The sequence below is a fragment of the Leptopilina heterotoma genome, unplaced genomic scaffold (genome assembly GCF_015476425.1).
Source record: "Leptopilina heterotoma isolate Lh14 unplaced genomic scaffold, ASM1547642v1 Lhet_60, whole genome shotgun sequence".
NCBI classification, from domain to species: domain Eukaryota; kingdom Metazoa; phylum Arthropoda; class Insecta; order Hymenoptera; family Figitidae; genus Leptopilina; species Leptopilina heterotoma.
In genome coordinates this window covers 1,632,658-1,653,257 of record NW_025111138.1, presented here as the reverse complement: position 1 = coordinate 1,653,257, position 20,600 = coordinate 1,632,658, and the positions used below count along the sequence as shown (strand labels likewise).

The 20,600-nt window shown below is 24.5% G+C and overlaps 1 protein-coding gene across 8 annotated transcripts in view; it reads right to left on the bottom strand.

Annotated features, from left to right (window-relative positions):
• The window catches only part of LOC122509294 (Down syndrome cell adhesion molecule-like protein Dscam2), a 332,361-nt gene that overhangs the window by 158,276 nt on the left and 153,485 nt on the right, over positions 1-20,600 (bottom strand). For all 8 annotated transcript variants that reach the window (XM_043623242.1, XM_043623243.1, XM_043623239.1 and 5 more), the window contains one exon: positions 9,458-9,575. In XM_043623242.1, the coding sequence (XP_043479177.1) occupies positions 9,458-9,575 (118 nt within the window). The remainder of the gene's footprint in view (positions 1-9,457; positions 9,576-20,600) is intronic.

Here is a 20,600-nt window from a genome sequence, read left to right as displayed (position 1 = left end):
TCACTAGGTATTCCTTGCTTGTGTTCACCACCTATCCCACGTACCTACCTAGTTTCTCTACCCTTCATCCACCTTCACCCTCCAGACCATACTCCACAAGTTGACTCACCAAGGAGTCTGAGGGTTTACCGCCAGAACCAGTTCCATCTCGAACTCCTCTCTCACTACCGACACATTCTCTATATCCCATTTCTCCATCTCTCTCTCTTATTCTCTCTCTCTCTTTCTCTCTCGCTCACCTCAATCTGTCTCTACATATTGTTCTTTTATCTATATTTATCTATATCCTCGGTGTGATTCTTTTCTTCCTCTCTCTCTCATAATGGCAAGACATCTTTCATTACCTTCCAACAGCTATTATTATTATTATTTTCTTAAATTGTTTTCAATGGTTCCGCAATATTTATGAACTGATGACTATATGTTGTGGTCACTTTTGACAAAATTACTTTTTAAGAACAATTTTTTTTCCAAATTAAATTTTTCCTTATAAATCTTATCAATAGTGTTTATAATAAATTAATCAATAAGTATTTGAGCTTAAATTTATTTTTTAAACCTTTTTTTTTTTTTAATTTATTTTTTAGAATTTCTAAAATTAGGTATAAAGCATTCTCACTCTAACTGAGCGGTTCAATTTTAAATGTGGAGGTTACGATGTGGAATTTAAAATTTAATACTTCAATTTTAATAATTTCGAGAAATGTTAAAAGTGCGTTATTTGGCAAACATTAGACGGTTCAGAAACATTTCTCGAACGTAAATGTTTTTTTTTATCGCTGGTCAGGAGCTTTTGAGGTGAAAATTATTGACCACAATTATTTAACAACTTTATAAACAATTTTTATAAACAATTGTTATAAACAAATTTTTAAATTAACAACAAGTAAACATGTAAAAATTTCGTTTTTTCCTTAACTATTTTTTTTCTATAGTATTAATGAGTCTTGAAACTTTAAGTTACCTACTAATATGTTTCAATAAAGTTATAAACAATTGTTGTAAAAAAATTACATTTTAACAACAATTGAATATAAAAAAATAGTTTTTTCTTTTAATATCCTTTTTTCTATGTAATTTCTATGTGAGAGTAATACCAATACCAGCACTTTACTTGCAGTTATTGTAAACAGATAATTTGTTTACAAGAATTGTTTATAACTTTGTTAAAAATCTTTAGAATTAAATTTAAGTTTCAAGATATATGAAACCTATAGAAAAAAGGATATTACAAAAGATAACAATTTTTTCATATTAAATTGTTGTTAAAATGTAATTTGTTTAGAACAATTGTTTATAATTAATGAAAAATATTAGTAGGTAACTTTAAGTTTCAAGGTTCATTAATCCTACAGAAAAAAAATAAAGGAAAAAACGAAATTTTTACGTGTTAACTTGTTGTTAATTTTAAAATTTGTTTATAACAATTGTTTATAGAGTTGTTAAATAATTGTAGTCAATAATTTTCAAATCAAAGTTTCCCTAAGAGAACTGTAAAAAAAGTCGGTGGAAGAAGACACTATTTGTTAGCTTCAATTATTCTCAATTCTTAATTTGTTTATAAAATTGTGAAATAATAATGTTAAACAATTTTTATCTTCAACATTCATTGCAACTATTAAAATAAGATCGATATGTACACAAACAAATTTTTCTCAATATTTGTGACTTTAAAAAAAACAATTTGTTTATAAAAATTATTTAAAATATTGTTAAATTAGCCATAATGATTAAAATTTTATCATATATATGTTATTTGTATATTAATTTTAGTCATTTGTGATGAGTATTAGTCAATGTTAAGGTCAGACAACATACTTGACTTACTGAAATTTTTAAAAATACTGAGTCTATAGTTCCTTTAATTAATTAAATTTTTGTTATTAACAATTGTTATTATTGTTATTAATTTTTATTATTTTAATACTTGAAAACTTTGTATAAGTAGTCAAACTTGGTTTAAGTCAGACAAAGTGGTTTAAATTTAAGAACTACTTGCAAGTGTCAGTAGTAAGTCAATGTCACGTCAGACAAAGGGATTAATTATCAGAAATTTTTAAAAATCTATAAATAAACGCAGTCTATAATTATTTTAAATATTTTAACATATAAACTCTTGATATCCATAGTAAAAGTTTTTCTTAATCAAAAAAACTTTCTAACTTTTATAAAAAATATCAGTAATACAAACTTTAAGATAGAAAAAATTTCATCTAACATTTATTTCTCTACATGAATAGATTTATTATATTTGAAAGTAATGTGTTTGATGTTAGCTGTGTTAGTCGGCGTAAAGTTAGACAAAATAGTTAAATTTGCACAATTAAATTTAATAATTATTGTTAATTACAATTACAATTATAATTACAATTACAATTAAAGACAGTTTATAATTAATATAAAAACTTTAGACTTATAATCTTATTAGTATAATATAATATCTTATTTAATAAGATATTGTTATTTAGTTTTTAAAAACACGGTACCACATATCAGTAGTAAGAGTCAGTCTTAAATCAGCCAAAAAAGAGGTACTATTCGTACTTTATATTTAGAGAATTGTAAAATATTTCTTGTCATTTTATAATATAACGAAGTTTTACTTTCTTATAATTAAGATACTTGAGAATAGTTTATATATTGAATAATTTCAAATGCAAGACCATTCGACACTAAAACAGAGTTCCATCAATTCGAAATTGGGTAAATGTTTTCCTTTCCTGTTTCAATTGACAAAGTCCAAAGTCTCTTGGATATATGTATAGAGACACTCTCTCTCTGATCCACACACACACACACACACACACAGAGAGACAAATACAAGAACCTGAGTAATTCTAATTCACCGACAAAACTAGCTCCTCCTGTGCAAACAGGACATTTCGTATCGCAACAAATCTTTTATCCCTAGCAAAGCCCGAATCAGTGTCTCGTTCACTGAGTGAATTCCGGAATGCTGATGTTACATCGGTCGGTGGTTTCGCCGCAAGTCAATTGACCTTAGATAGTTTGGCAACCCGTGGAGCGCATCCTTTCGATCTTGCTTACTCTGCTTTAGAGTGGAGGAGAGAGAAAAGAGTGAGTGAGGGAGAGAGGGAGGGAAAATAGACAGGTTGTACGTATATATCTATAGATAATCGAATTTACGGAGGGAAATTGGTGAAGTCGAAGATAAGGCTGGTGTATGGGAGGAGAAGCAAGCATGATGAGAGGAAGGAAAATAGACAAGGAGAGAATAAAGAGAGAGCAAGAGAGAAAATAAGGGAAAGAGAGAGTGAGAATGAGAGAGAGAGATGAAAGGGGAAAAAGAAAGAAAAGGAAGGAGAATGTGGGCCAGACAAAGATAGAAATATATAATGTTGAGAGGCAGAAGAGATAGTTTGAAAATGTAAAATTGAGAAAATGAATCGAAAGGGATAGATACTTTTATTACATAAAGAGACATTTCGTGTGAAATTCCCACTTAAAAGTTATTTTTTGATTAGAATAATTTCTTTCATATTTTATTACAGAAAAAAAAGAAGAAGAAAAAAAGTGGTATTTTTAGATATCATTTTGTTTGATGAAAATTGAGAAAGTTCTATAATTGGAATTTTGCCATGAGTAGTAAAAGTCAAGACTCACTCAGAAATTACTTTTTCAAAATGGTCGATTTTTCCTATCAGTGAAAAAAAAATCCAGCTGCAATTGGACTTGTAAAATTTCCCATCTGCAGAAAAATTGAACGTGATTTTTTTTTTTTTAATTTTGCTTTTATAATTTGATATCAAACACATTTATTTTAAAAATAATAAGTCATATAGAGAAATAAATGTGAGATGAAATTTTTTCTATCTTAAAGTTTGTATTACTGATATTTTTTATAAAAGTTAGAAAATTTTTTTTTGATTAAGAAAAACTTTTACTATGGATATCAAGAGTTTATATGTTAAAATATTTAAAATAATTATAGACTGCGTTTATTTACAGATTTTTAAAAATTTCTGATAATTAATCCCTTTGTCTGACGTGACATTGACATTTACTACTGACACTTGCAGGTAGTTCTGAAATTTGAACCACTTTGTCTGACATAAAGCAAGTTTGACTACTTATACAAAGTTTTCAAGTATAACAATCATAAAAATAATTATTAAACTGCCTTGAATTGTAAAGTTTAATTATTAAAAGTAATTAAGAAATCAGTTTTCTTTAAGGTTTCTAGAAATTAAACTGTTTGTCTGACTTTACACTGACTAACACTACTGCGCCAATTGACTTTATTTCTGAGAATTGAACTACTTTGTGTGACTTAAATGAAAATTAATATTTAAAGTATTAAAATATTTCAAATTAAAATAGACTGTCATTAAATATTTAGTTTATAACATTTATTTTTTCTATTCTTAAATGTTCCTGTTCCCGTCACTAAAGAAATCTGATTGCATAATTTATTCTAGTAATTAAATTTTATAATCAAAGTCAGTTTAATTAAAAATTAAATTATTTTGAAATCTTCGTATAGTTTTTGTAGAAAAGCATTTTTTTTAACTGTCAAACACCAATACACCCAAACACTATTTCTGAAATTTGTACTATTTTGTCTGACTTATCATCGACTGACACTACTGTGATAGCTGATTTTATTTCTGAAAAGTGAATTTCTGTCAATTTTATCCTTATCAACTGATTTGACATTGATATTCACTATTGATATCTGACTGTATTTTTGAAAATAAAACTACGTTGTCTGACTGTAACTAGCTTTTACTACTAAAACTATGAAAAATACTAAGATTACTAATAATATAGAGTAAAGTACTAATAAGATTTTAAGTTTAAATTTTGTATATTAATTATAAACCGTCTTTAATTGTAATAATTAATTAATAACAATAATTATAAAATTTAATTAATTAAGGGAACTATGGACTCAGTATTTTTGAAAATTTCAGTAAGTCTAGTATGTTGTCTGACTTAACATTGACTAATACTCCTGATTTTGCTGACTGTATTTCTGAAAAGTTAATTACTTTGTCTGGCTTAATCTAACTTTTACCACTAGTAATTAGTTTTCAAGTATAAGTTTCATAGTTTAAACTTTAAATAATATTAATTGTTATTCATTACTAATTTTATGTTTCTGTAAATTCAACTATTTTGTCTGATTTTACACCGACTACAGTACTCTGTTGTACTTGTCCGACTTTATTTCTGAAGAATCGATTTCTGTAAATTTTATCTTTTTTTTGTCTGATTTAACACTGACTCTCACTAATGATATCTGACTGTGAAGGAGTTTACACCGTAAGCCTTAAATATAAGCCTCCGCGAGCATAAACGGATATGCCTCCATGAGCATATACTTGCGTCTGCGCAAAGTGTTTGCCTGCAGCTGTGTTGTGAAAGAGTTTGCCTTGACCACGTGTTCGCGCAGGCGCAAATATATGCTCCTGCAGGTATATCCGTTTATGCGCGCGGAGGCTTATATTTAAGGCTTACGGTGTAAACTCCTTCTGTATTTCTTAAAACAAAACTTCATTGTCTGACTTGAACTAATTCTAACTTGTAAAACTTGAATATTTACATTTTAAACTAATCAAATACTATAAACTTTAATTTGAAGTATGTTAACTATTTTAATTATAAACTGCGTTTATTAATTTTATCAGATTATCTATTTTTTTGAAAATTAAAATTAAAATAGAACCTTTGTCTGACTTAATACTGATATTCACTACTTATACTGCAAACTTATTTCTGAAAATTAAATTTTTCTCACTTGTTACTGACTCCTACTAATTATACAAAGTTTTAAATTTCACTCAGCACCACAGTAAACTATTAGTAAAAAAAAAACGTTGCAGCTTAAATTAACACAAAAAAAGATTAAGATAAATCAATTTTTCAATTAATTTTTTTCGTGAAAAAAATGTGTCTAAAGTAATCTGCAACAGTTTAATCCCTCTAGGATTAAATTAACATCGCAGAAAGGATTAAAATAATCTATTTTGGTGTTATTTTTAACTATGAATGAAATTTTAGTTTAAATAAAACACCAAAGTCAACGATTTGTAAAAATTCAACGAATTTAGCTTCTCCAGGGAGAATAGGAAGTTAGTAACTTACTTAGTTACTAACTTACTAACTAACTTAGTAACATAATTACTAAATTCAATTGTGCTAAAAAATTAAAAAAAATTCTCGTCAGAATTTCAATTATTTTCAAAAGTTTTCTAAAATTTAATGATTTTCAATATCAACTATTTCAATAAAATTTTCCAAAAGAATTCCATTATTAAAAAAAATTTCAATAAAATTCTACGTAAACATTAAATTATTTTCATAAATAATAAAAAATTTTACAGGAATTCATAAATAATAACATTTTTACAGGGATTCAATTATTTTTATAAATAATAAAATTCTTTTAGCAATTTAATTATTTTCATAAATAATAAAACTCATTGCAGAATTTCAATTATTTTTAATGCAACTATAATCGAATTCCTCGAAAAATGTAATTATTCTTAAAAATTTTAATAAAATTCATCCAAGGAATTTAATGATTTAAAAAATTTGTTGATAACATTTTTTATGAGAATTTAATTTCAAGAAACATGAAATTAATAAATTATATAAATTTTTGTATTTAAATAATTGAATTCTCGTGGAATTTACTAATAAAAATGGTTTTAAAAATAAATTTCAGTTAAAATTTTTGATTATAATTAAATATTAAAAGCATTATAACGTGGATTTTTAGAAATAATTAAATTTTGAAAAAGTTTCAAACTAAAATCATTGAAATTCTTAATTTTTCATATTTTTGCCAAACAATTCTGTAGAATTAGTTCCTTTTAAAAGTTTAATAGGATTTTTATTGAAATTATTTCAAATTTTTATTTTTCAATATATATTTAATTGCAGAATTTCCGAATAATTGAAATTTTGTAAATTTCAATTGTAAACGAATGAATTTGAAAATTCTCACAAAACTCATCGCAGCGTTTCAATTATTTTTCATACAATTATAATTGAATTCCTTGAAACAAGTAATTATGTTCATGCAAATTTTAATAAAATTCGACAAAAAGAATTCAATTATTTAAAAATTTGTTACTAAAATTCTTTATGAGAATTGAATTTTGAGAAACATTCAATTATTCAATAAATTATTTACTTTTACATTTAAATAATTAAATTCTTGTAGAATTTTCTAATAAAAATTGATTTTCAATTCATAAAAATGAATTTTAGTTAAAATTTTAGATTATATAATTGAATATTAAAAGCAATAAAGCGTGAATTTTTAGAAATAATTGAATTTTGAAATTAATTTTGTTGAAAAAATTTAATTAAATTTTCTTTTATATTATTTGAAGTTTTTATTTTCCAATATGCATTTAATTAAAGAATTTAGGAATAATTGAAATTTCGTGATATTGAATATTGTAAACAAATGGATTTGAAAATTGCCAAAGAACTTTTTTGAAAATTATTAAAAATAATAGACATAAAGTAAAATTGTAGTTAAAAATTTTTGAAAATAATAATTGAATTGAAATAATGGAAATAATTTTGAAGAAGTATAATATTCTTATAATATAAAAAATAATGATTTTATTACTTGGTCATCTTTAATTATTATAAAATATGAAGAAATCGATGATTCCGAGTCGAAGACTCGGAGTTATCGATATCTTCATGTTTTATAGTTATAAAAAAATTTAAGGATCTAAAATTTCATTCATTGTAAAAAATAACACCAAAATTTATTAATTTAATCTTTTTTTGGTGTTATTTTAATCTGCAACACTTTTTAATACCTCACGATTTACTGTGATTGTAAAACTTGAACATTTACGTTTCAAACTAATCAAATACTTTAAATTTTAACTTGAAGAATATGAAGTATTTTTATTATAAACTGCCTTTAATTTCTTATTTTATCACATTTTCTATAGAAAATAAAAATAGAATCTATTTGTCTGATTTAATATTGATATTCACTACTTATACTGGAACGTATTTTTTAAAAATTAAATTAAAATCCTCACTTGTAACTAACTTCAATTTCTGATACGAAAATTTAATTTTTACTTAGTACATAATATGGAACAAAATTGAAAACAAACTGGTACTTGGCTATTAGCAAACAAATGTTTATTTCCGTCAAATAATTTGTATTTATTATAAATATCTCTTCTAAGAATGATTCTGTTTTGGCCTCGGAAATATTTTCCTCCTTTTTCATCAGACATGACTTTTATTATTATTGCTATTATAATTCAGAACTCCAGAGAGTTGAAATTGGTTGTTACTTTTGTCAAAAAAGTTTACTTGCCTCGACATTTAAAAAAGTATCGATAGTACGACAAAATAACTTTATTCATTTCAGCGACATAAATAAGGGGACATCTATCCATACTGAGATGTTCTACGCGAACTGAGATAGCAGAACAAATTGACATTTCACAGAAAATAATGTATATATTTTCTGTTGTGCCATTTTTTTTTAATATACCGTGTGTTTCCTCCCGCGTAATGAAACAAAGAGAGCAATATGAAGATAGAGAAATAGAGATAAATATCATTCAAGTTGAAAATACAGACGTCCGGAACTGGTAAAGTCGATGTACCAACTGGGGAGCTGTTTTCACGTTCCCAGAGAATATCAAAGTGCATGATCCTCGAGGTGGATTCTATGTTTAAAATTAGCATTAATATGGAAAATAGAGAAACGAATGTCCCTCACAGCAAAGATCGAGTTACCTTCACTTCTCACATTATCTAATACAAACGCAATGCACAAGTACTTTCATTATTTCATATATGTATGTTGTACATATAGATATATATTTCGCAAAAAATAGTATATACTACTTTTATGTGTACCTATATACACGAAGGATTAAATTTCTCATTTAGAACAATTGTGAATTAACAGTCGAGATAAAAAAAAACTATCTACTCTCTAAATTTAAATTAGTTCAGAATAACTGTTAATAAAATCTTTGCTGTCTTTTTGCTTTCAGTAAATAGTGAAAAACAAAACTAATTACAGTACGATTTACTCTTTAATACGATTTAGTAGTTTTTACTAATTAAAGACTGAAGATTCATCCACTAATTAAGTATTTAGAGTTTTACTAATTTTTTAACCAATAAAAAATAGTTGCTTTGATCAGTAAAATTAGTTATCGAAAAATTTTATACTTATTTCAATATAATTCTAAAGTAAATTTAACTAAAGCGGATTATTATCTAATTCACTGACTGAATTTTGTTACATAGAAAATTATTGTTATTTTCACATACGTAATAATCAAGTAACTATTTATATATAATAAATTATAAATAGAAGCTTAATTTGGAATAAATTTGTGAAATATTCACAAATGCGCAAAATGATGGAATAAAAGTAAAAATAAAATAATTATGAAGAAATAAAGAAATTGATAATTAAAATTCTTACCTATTCGTAGGCCGAGGATTAGCGTAGGCAACACATGGAATTACAATAGTCTCTTCTATTCTTGCTGTTATATACACTAACTTATCATTTAACATTGGCGGCATAGATCCACGAGTTTCTGAAACAGAAATTATGGAAAAAAATTTTTAATATTATTAGCAAACAATAAATTAGTTAATAAATGTATTATATGTATGAGTTCCTGCAATTATAAACTTCTCTCTAAATCTGAATCAGTTAAAAATAACTAATTAACTAATTTTTTACGAAAAATGAGTAAAAATGAAATTTAATACTTTCTAAAAATTACAATCATAACCCTTCCTGAATTTAATTAATTTCTACAATTTTCAACTAAACTTCATCTTTGAATCAATTGATTAAAATGATTTTCCAAAATAACTAATTAACTAATTTTTTACGAAAAATGATGAGTAAAATTTATGAACTTTAATACTTTAAAAAAATTAAAATTATAATAAATTACAAAAAATCAATTTTTTATAATAATTGTAAATCTCCATAGTTTTTTTAAGCTATTAAGATATAAAATTTTCAAGAAATTATAAAGAAATTCTTACAATTAATTTTTTTAAAAATATTTAAAAATAAGAAAAGAAAGAAAGCTTTACAATTTTGCAAAAATTCCAAACAATTAAAATTTGGTAAAATATTTAGAAAATAATTTAATTTTTGAAAAATATAAAAAAAATATCAAATTTTTGAAGAATTTTAATTATAAACAAGATCATGATTTCTCAAAAATAAGTCCAAAAAGTAAATTTCCATAAATTTTTATTTCCATTGTTCGAAAGATAATTGAATCTTAAGAAATTATTAGAAAACAATTCTAATAATTAGTTTTTAAAAATATTTTAATGTAATTTTTCGAAAATAAAAGAATTTTTGTAAAATTTAAAAAACTAATTAATTTTTTTGATGAATTTTAATTGAAAATTTTAAACATGAATTTCTTCTTCAAAATGTTAAAAATAATTCTAAAATGTTATTATTGTTTGTATATAATATTTAAATTTTCAGAAATATGCAATTGAAAATACTTAAAATATCGAATTTTGAAAAATTAGAAGCTAATTTTCATTAGTTTTCATTTTTAAATTTACATCATTAACATCTTTTGATAATTCAACTATTTTCAAAAATTGTAACAAAATACATGAAAAAAATTAATTAAAATAAAAAGAAATAAAATATTGAATTTTAAAAAATTAGAAGCTAATTTTCATTAGTTTTCATTTATAAATTTACATCATTAACATTTTATGATAATTCAATTATTTTCAAAAATATTGTAACAAAATACATGAAAAAAATTAACTATTTTCAATTAAATTGTACAAAATTTCAATTATTCAAAAAGATTTTTATTATAGATATATTTGAAAAATTTAATTACCTTTAAAAATGATCCAAAAAACAGTTTTTGAAAGATTTGTTTAATTATTTTTCGCATTATAAAAATCAAAGTAAGTTGCACTTTTTTTACTAAAAATTGTGGTATTTTGTTGCAATGTTTGGAAGAAAAGTCGAAAAAGTTGCAATTTTTAAAAATAAGTCAAAAAAAAGTCTTAATCTTCTTAATTTTCCTGACAAAAAATTTTTTTCCTGACATTTCCCTGACATTTCCCAGACTTACTGACAAAAATTTTGTTTCCCTGACATTTCCCTGACTTTACTGACATGTGGCCACCCTGTAATTATTAGTAGAATGTAAATAATTATTATTAATTAATATTAATAATAATTATTAATAGAAACAAATTAATTAAAAAAAATAAAATAAAAGAATTAATTATTAACAGAATACTACTAACTATTAGTCGAAAGTAAATAATTATTAGTAGAATATATTTAGTCGCTAGTAGAAAGTAACTAACAATTAGTAGGAAATTAAAAATTAAGAAAATAATTGCAGTTGACTAATTTAATAAAAGTTACTAAAAGTTTTAGTTAATTTTTTTTAATTTAACTAATAATTAGTAATTATTGACTATTTTACTAGTAAAAATTTTACTGTTTAAATCAGTGACTGATTTTTTACTATCGAATTAGTTATTTTTAACTAATTTAAATTCAGTAATTTACAAAATCACTTTTTCTCCCACATAACTTTAATTATGCTCTATTTTCTTTAATTATGTTTAAATCTTTTTGAATTTTATTTTAATTAAATAATCTTTTAATTAATAAATTAGTTTGAGCAGTTAATTGTAATTATTTAGAAAAATTACGATTTAAATCAGTGACTGACTTTTTATTATCAAATTAGTTATTTTTAATTAATTAAAATTTATAGAGTTAATAAAATAATAAAAAAAAATAGTAAAAATAAATCAATACCAATAATACAATTTTTGTAAGAATATCAAATTGGGGCAAAAAATTAATCAAAAGTTGCAAACTTTTGATTCGTTTTTTGTATCAATTTGATATCCCTAAAAAAACTGTGAAAATGATAAAAATAAAACAATAACAATACAATAATAAACGTAAAGTAATAAAATAATAATGAAATAATAATAATATTACAAAAACCATATTTTCAATTTAATATGAATGACTAGTGTATAAATGTACAACTGTATTTCATATACATAGGTTCATCAATAACTGCAGTAGTAACGTTCGGATATAGTCAGCCAGCAATAGGAGGAGACAACTTGCTGAAAGGATTTCTATCGTGACAGTAGTAATATGCGCGAATAGTTGGGCAACGTTAACGTTCGCGGCAATAGCTGATGACCCAAAACCGCAACTATTTCTCCTAACGACACTATAAATTCATTATTACTTTTGTTATAACAATGATATTACTTATGTTATTGACAAACACAGAATGACACTAAATACATATATATTTCTCTGTATATACTCACACAATGAAACTATATCGCGTAACTTAAAACTTTCACCATAAAAAATTCACAAAAACTTGATATCACCAGTTTAAAATGAAAATGATCGCGTGGTTAAACTTTTTATATGCCTCTGAAAAGTTTTATATCAATTAAAAGTGAAATTTTACTTTAATCAGTTTTCATATATATCCAAAAAGCCTTATCATCTCACGGTAGTTTAACTATTTAATTAAAATAGAAAATTTATTGACATATAAAAAAATTTATTCTGTATATAAATTAAATTTAGTGCATTTAAATTGATATCCTTATATTGTCCAGAACGCGATATTTAAATATAAAAATAGTGAAACAAAAAGTTTTCCACACTTTTTCTTTATGAGAAAAAGGACAAAAAATAATCTACATCGTTTTTCGTTTGGCATTTTAATTTGAAAAGTTTCACTTCAAAAAAAAAAAAAATTCAAAGCTTATTATAATCTGTATTAAAATTAACAATTTTTTTTACAGTATTCGTATGAAATCTTAATTTTTTGTAATTTCTAAGTTTGTTGTCTGCTTCATAATCAATTCTTAATAAATAATTTTTTTATGGTTAAAAAATATAATTTTTTTCTTAATAATAATATATTACTAGCAACAATTCGCGCGTGGCTGACTTCTCACTGACTTTTTTAAATAAAATTAGCAATGTTAAAAATAATAAGACGTAAAAATTTTTAATTAAAATTTTTTGTTTTAAATAAAATAATAAAAAATAATAAATAAAATATATCAATTTACAAAATTTAAATAATTCAGAATCTTCTAAAATTAGTTAAATTTGTCAATGTATATTTAATTAATTTAAAAAAAAAAATAAATGATTTAAAAAAAACTTTAGTTAAAAACACTAAAAAAATTGAATTTTGAAGAAGTTCTAAATAATTGCACAAATTCAATTATTTTCAAAGGTAATAAAATTCTTATCACAAAATTCAATTATAATCAAAATTTACAAAAAATCTCGACAAAATTCCAATTATTATCTTTATAAATAAAAAAATTCTTTTTCAAAATTCAGTTACTTTCAAAACTTTTAATAAGCTAAGTGCTTTAAAAAATTCAATTCTTTATAAACAATTGATTTTGGTGTTGCCTGTTGTTTATTATATGTTTATTTACAAGAAATTACTTTTGTAAAATAATTTTGGCAAAATTACTAGTCAAAATACTCCATCCGCCAATTAGCAGACAATCGAATTTTCTAGTTTTCGAAGCTAAGAGCTTTAAAAATCGAATTGTTAATAAACAATTGATTTTGTTGTTGTCTATTGTTCATTGTATGTTTTTTTTCCAGAATTTACTTTTGTAAAATAATTTTAGGAAAACTACTATTCAAAATACTCCATCCGACAATTAGCAGACAATCGAATTTTTGAGTTTTCGAAGGTAAGAGCTTTAAAAAATCCAATTGTTAATAAACAATTGATTTTGTTGTTGTCTATTGTTTATTATATGTTTATTTACAAGAAATTACTTTTATAAATAATTTTAGAAAAATTACTAGTCAAAATACTACATCCGCCAATTAGCAGACAATCGAATTTTCGAGTTTTTCGAAGCTAAGAGCTTTAAAAAATCCAATTGTTAATAAACAATTGATTTTGTTGTTGTCTCTTGTTCATTATATGTTTATTTACTAGAATTTACTTTTGTAAAATAATTTTAGGAAAACTACTAGTCAAAATACTCCATCCGCCAATTAGCAGACAATTGAATTTTTAAATTTTCGAAGGTAAGAGCTTTAAAAAATTCAATTGTTAATAAACAATTGATATTGTTGCTGTCTATTGTTTATTATATGTTTATTTACCAGAATTTACTTTTCTAAAATAATTTTAGGAAAATTACTAGTCAAATTTACTCCATCCTCCAATTAGCAGACAATCGAATTTTTAAATTTTCGAAGGTAAGAGCTTTAAAAAATCCAATTGTTAATAAACAATTGATTTTGTTGTTGTCTATTGTTCATTGTATGTTTTTTTCCAGAATTTACTTTTGTAAAATAATTTTGGCTAAATTACTAGTCAAAATACTCCATCCGCCAATTAGCAGACAATCGAATTTTCGAGTTTTGCGAAGCTAAGAGCTTTAAAAAATTCAATTGTTAATAAACAATTGATTTTGGTGTTGCCTGTTGTTTATCATATGTTGATTTACTAGAATTTACTATTGTAAAATAATTTTAGGAAAACTACAAGTCAAAATACTCCATCCGCCAATTAGCAGACAATCGAATTTTTAAATTTTCGAAGGTAAGAGCTTTAAAAAATCCAATTGTTAATAAACAATTGATTTTTGTGTTGCCTGTTGTTTATAATATGTTTATTTACTAGAATTTACTTTTGTAAAATAATTTTAGGAAAATTACTAGTCAAAATACTCCATCCGCCAATTAGCAGACAATCGAATTTTCGAGTTTTTCGAAGCGAAGAGCTTTAAAAAATCCAATTGTTAATAAACAATTTATTTTGTTGTTGTCTATTGTTCATTGTATGTTTTTTTCCAGAATTTACTTTTGTAAAATAATTTTGGCTAAATTACTAGTCAAAATACTCCATCCGCCAATTAGCAGACAATCGAATTTTCGAGTTTTTCGAAGCTAAGAGCTTTAAAAAATCCAATTGTTAATAAACAATTGATTTTGGTGTTGCCTGTTGTTTATTATATGTTTATTTACTAGAATTTACTTTTGTAAAATAATTTTAGGAAAATTACTTGTCAAAATACTCCATCCGCCAATTAGCAGACAATCGAATTTTCTAGTTTTCGAAGCTAAGAGCTTTAAAAATCGAATTGTTAATAAACAATTGATTTTGTTGTTGTCTATTGTTCATTGTATGTTTTTTTTCCAGAATTTACTTTTGTAAAATAATTTTAGGAAAACTACTATTCAAAATACTCCATCCGACAATTAGCAGACAATCGAATTTTTGAGTTTTCGAAGGTAAGAGCTTTAAAAAATCCAATTGTTAATAAACAATTGATTTTGTTGTTGTCTATTGTTTATTATATGTTTATTTACAAGAAATTACTTTTATAAATAATTTTAGAAAAATTACTAGTCAAAATACTACATCCGCCAATTAGCAGACAATCGAATTTTCGAGTTTTTCGAAGCTAAGAGCTTTAAAAAATCCAATTGTTAATAAACAATTGATTTTGTTGTTGTCTCTTGTTCATTATATGTTTATTTACTAGAATTTACTTTTGTAAAATAATTTTAGGAAAACTACTAGTCAAAATACTCCATCCGCCAATTAGCAGACAATTGAATTTTTAAATTTTCGAAGGTAAGAGCTTTAAAAAATTCAATTGTTAATAAACAATTGATTTTGTTGCTGTCTATTGTTCATTATATGTTTATTTACCAGAATTTACTTTTCTTAAATAATTTTAGGAAAATTACTAGTCAAATTTACTCCATCCGCCAATTAGCAGACAATCGAATTTTTGAGTTGTCGAAGCTAAGAGCTTTAAAAAATCCAATTGTTAATAAACAATTGATTTTGTTGTTGTCTATTGTTCATTGTATGTTTTTTGCCAGAATTTACTTTTGTAAAATAATTTTAGGAAAATTACTAGTCAAAATACTCCATCCGCCAATTAGCAGACAATCGAATTTTCGAGTTTTTCGAAGCGAAGAGCTTTAAAAAATCCAATTGTTAATAAACAATTGATTTTGTTGTTGTCTTTTGTTTATTATATGTTTATGTACAAGAAATTACTTTTGTAAAATAATTTTGGCAAAATTACTAGTCAAAATACTCCATCCGCCAGTTAGCAGACAATCGAATTTTCTAGTTTTCGAAGCTAAGAGCTTTAAAAAATCCAATTGTTAATAAACAATTGATTTTGTTGTTGTCTATTGTTTATTATATGTTTATTTACAGGAAATTACTTTTGTAAAATAATTTTAGGAAAATTACTAGTCAAAATACTACATCCGCCAATTAGCAGACAATCGAATTTTCTAGTTTTCGAAGCTAAGAGCTTTAAAAAATGGAATTGTTAATAAACAATTGATTTTGTTGTTGTCTATTGTCCATTATATGCTTATTTACCAGAATTTACTTTTCTAAAATAATTTTAGGAAAACTACTAGTTAAAATACTCCATCCGCCAATTAGCAGACAATCGAATTTTCTAGTTTTCGAAGCTAAGAGCTTTAAAAAATCCAATTGTTAATAAACAATTGATTTTGTTGTTGTCTATTGTTCATTGTATGTTTTTTTTCCAGAATTTACTTTTGTAAAATAATTTTAGGAAAATTACTTGTCAAAATACTCCATCCGCCAATTAGCAGACAATCGAATTTTCGAGTTTTTCGAAGCTAAGAGCTTTAAAAAATCCAATTGTTAATAAACAATTGATTTTGGTGTTGCCTGTTGTTTATTATATGTTTATTTACTAGAATTTACTTTTGTAAAATAATTTTAGGAAAATTACTTGTCAAAATACTCCATCCGCCAATTAGCAGACAATGGAATTTTTGAGTTTTCGAAGGTAAGAGCTTTCAAAAATCCAATTGTTAATAAACAATTGATTTTGTTGCTGTCTATTGTTCATTATATGTTTATTAACCAGAATTTACTTTTCTAAAATAATTTTAGGAAAATTACTAGTCAAATTTACTCCATCCGCCAATTAGCAGACAATCGAATTTTTGAGTTGTCGAAGCTAAGAGCTTTAAAAAATCCAATTGTTAATAAACAATTGATTTTGTTGTTGTCTATTGTTCATTATATGTTTATTTACTAGAATTTACTTTTGTAAAATAATTTTAGGAAAACTACTAGTCAAAATACTCCATCCGCCAATTAGCAGACAATTGAATTTTTAAATTTTCGAAGGTAAGAGCTTTAAAAAATTCAATTGTTAATAAACAATTGATTTTGTTGCTGTCTATTGTTCATTATATGTTTATTTACCAGAATTTACTTTTCTTAAATAATTTTAGGAAAATTACTAGTCAAATTTACTCCATCCGCCAATTAGCAGACAATCGAATTTTTGAGTTGTCGAAGCTAAGAGCTTTAAAAAATCCAATTGTTAATAAACAATTGATTTTGTTGTTGTCTATTGTTCATTGTATGTTTTTTGCCAGAATTTACTTTTGTAAAATAATTTTAGGAAAATTACTAGTCAAAATACTCCATCCGCCAATTAGCAGACAATCGAATTTTCGAGTTTTTCGAAGCGAAGAGCTTTAAAAAATCCAATTGTTAATAAACAATTGATTTTGTTGTTGTCTTTTGTTTATTATATGTTTATGTACAAGAAATTACTTTTGTAAAATAATTTTGGCAAAATTACTAGTCAAAATACTCCATCCGCCAGTTAGCAGACAATCGAATTTTCTAGTTTTCGAAGCTAAGAGCTTTAAAAAATCCAATTGTTAATAAACAATTGATTTTGTTGTTGTCTATTGTTTATTATATGTTTATTTACAGGAAATTACTTTTGTAAAATAATTTTAGGAAAATTACTAGTCAAAATACTACATCCGCCAATTAGCAGACAATCGAATTTTCTAGTTTTCGAAGCTAAGAGCTTTAAAAAATGGAATTGTTAATAAACAATTGATTTTGTTGTTGTCTATTGTCCATTATATGCTTATTTACCAGAATTTACTTTTCTAAAATAATTTTAGGAAAACTACTAGTCAAAATACTCCATCCGCCAATTAGCAGACAATCGAATTTTCTAGTTTTCGAAGCTAAGAGCTTTAAAAAATCCAATTGTTAATAAACAATTGATTTTGTTGTTGTCTATTGTTCATTGTATGTTTTTTTTTCCAGAATTTACTTTTGTAAAATAATTTTAGGAAAATTACTTGTCAAAATACTCCATCCGCCAATTAGCAGACAATCGAATTTTCGAGTTTTTCGAAGCTAAGAGCTTTAAAAAATCCAATTGTTAATAAACAATTGATTTTGGTGTTGCCTGTTGTTTATTATATGTTTATTTACTAGAATTTACTTTTGTAAAATAATTTTAGGAAAATTACTTGTCAAAATACTCCATCCGCCAATTAGCAGACAATGGAATTTTTGAGTTTTCGAAGGTAAGAGCTTTCAAAAATCCAATTGTTAATAAACAATTGATTTTGTTGCTGTCTATTGTTCATTATATGTTTATTAACCAGAATTTACTTTTCTAAAATAATTTTAGGAAAATTACTAGTCAAATTTACTCCATCCGCCAATTAGCAGACAATCGAATTTTTGAGTTGTCGAAGCTAAGAGCTTTAAAAAATCCAATTGTTAATAAACAATTGATTTTGTTGTTGTCTATTGTTCATTATATGTTTATTTACTAGAATTTACTTTTGTAAAATAATTTTAGGAAAATTACTTGTCAAAATACTCCATCCGCCAATTAGCAGACAATGGAATTTTTGAGTTTTCGAAGGTAAGAGCTTTAAAAAATCCAATTGTTAATAAACAATTGATTTTGTTGTTGTCTATTGTCCATTATATGCTTATTTACCAGAATTTACTTTTCTAAAATAATTTTAGGAAAATTACTTGTCAAAATACTCCATCCGCCAATTAGCAGACAATCGAATTTTCTAGTTTTCGAAGCTAAGAGCTTTAAAAATCGAATTGTTAATAAACAATTGATTTTGTTGTTGTCTATTGTTCATTGTATGTTTTTTTTCCAGAATTTACTTTTGTAAAATAATTTAAGGAAAACTACTATTCAAAATACTCCATCCGACAATTAGCAGACAATCGAATTTTTGAGTTTTCGAAGGTAAGAGCTTTAAAAAATCCAATTGTTAATAAACAATTGATTTTGTTGTTGTCTATTGTTTATTATATGTTTATTTACAAGAAATTACTTTTATAAATAATTTTAGAAAAATTACTAGTCAAAATACTACATCCGCCAATTAGCAGACAATCGAATTTTCGAGTTTTTCGAAGCTAAGAGCTTTAAAAAATCCAATTGTTAATAAACAATTGATTTTGTTGTTGTCTCTTGTTCATTATATGTTTATTTACTAGAATTTACTTTTGTAAAATAATTTTAGGAAAACTACTAGTCAAAATACTCCATCCGCCAATTAGCAGACAATTGAATTTTTAAATTTTCGAAGGTAAGAGCTTTAAAAAATTCAATTGTTAATAAACAATTGATTTTGTTGCTGTCTATTGTTCATTATATGTTTATTAACCAGAATTTACTTTTCTAAAATAATTTTAGGAAAATTACTAGTCAAATTTACTCCATCCGCCAATTAGCAGACAATCGAATTTTTGAGTTGTCGAAGCTAAGAGCTTTAAAAAATCCAATTGTTAATAAACAATTGATTTTGTTGTTGTCTATTGTTCATTATATGTTTATTTACTAGAATTTACTTTTGTAAAATAATTTTAGGAAAACTACTAGTCAAAATACTCCATCCGCCAATTAGCAGACAATTGAATTTTTAAATTTTCGAAGGTAAGAGCTTTAAAAAATTCAATTGTTAATAAACAATTGATTTTGTTGCTGTCTATTGTTCATTATATGTTTATTTACCAGAATTTACTTTTCTTAAATAATTTTAGGAAAATTACTAGTCAAATTTACTCCATCCGCCAATTAGCAGACAATCGAATTTTTGAGTTGTCGAAGCTAAGAGCTTTAAAAAATCCAATTGTTAATAAACAATTGATTTTGTTGTTGTCTATTGTTCATTGTATGTTTTTTGCCAGAATTTACTTTTGTAAAATAATTTTAGGAAAATTACTAGTCAAAATACTCCATCCGCCAATTAGCAGACAATCGAATTTTCGAGTTTTTCGAAGCGAAGAGCTTTAAAAAATCCAATTGTTAATAAACAATTGATTTTGTTGTTGTCTTTTGTTTATTATATGTTTATGTACAAGAAATTACTTTTGTAAAATAATTTTGGCAAAATTACTAGTCAAAATACTCCATCCGCCAGTTAGCAGACAATCGAATTTTCTAGTTTTCGAAGCTAAGAGCTTTAAAAAATCCAATTGTTAATAAACAATTGATTTTGTTGTTGTCTATTGTTTATTATATGTTTATTTACAGGAAATTACTTTTGTAAAATAATTTTAGGAAAATTACTAGTCAAAATACTACATCCGCCAATTAGCAGACAATCGAATTTTCTAGTTTTCGAAGCTAAGAGCTTTAAAAAATGGAATTGTTAATAAACAATTGATTTTGTTGTTGTCTATTGTCCATTATATGCTTATTTA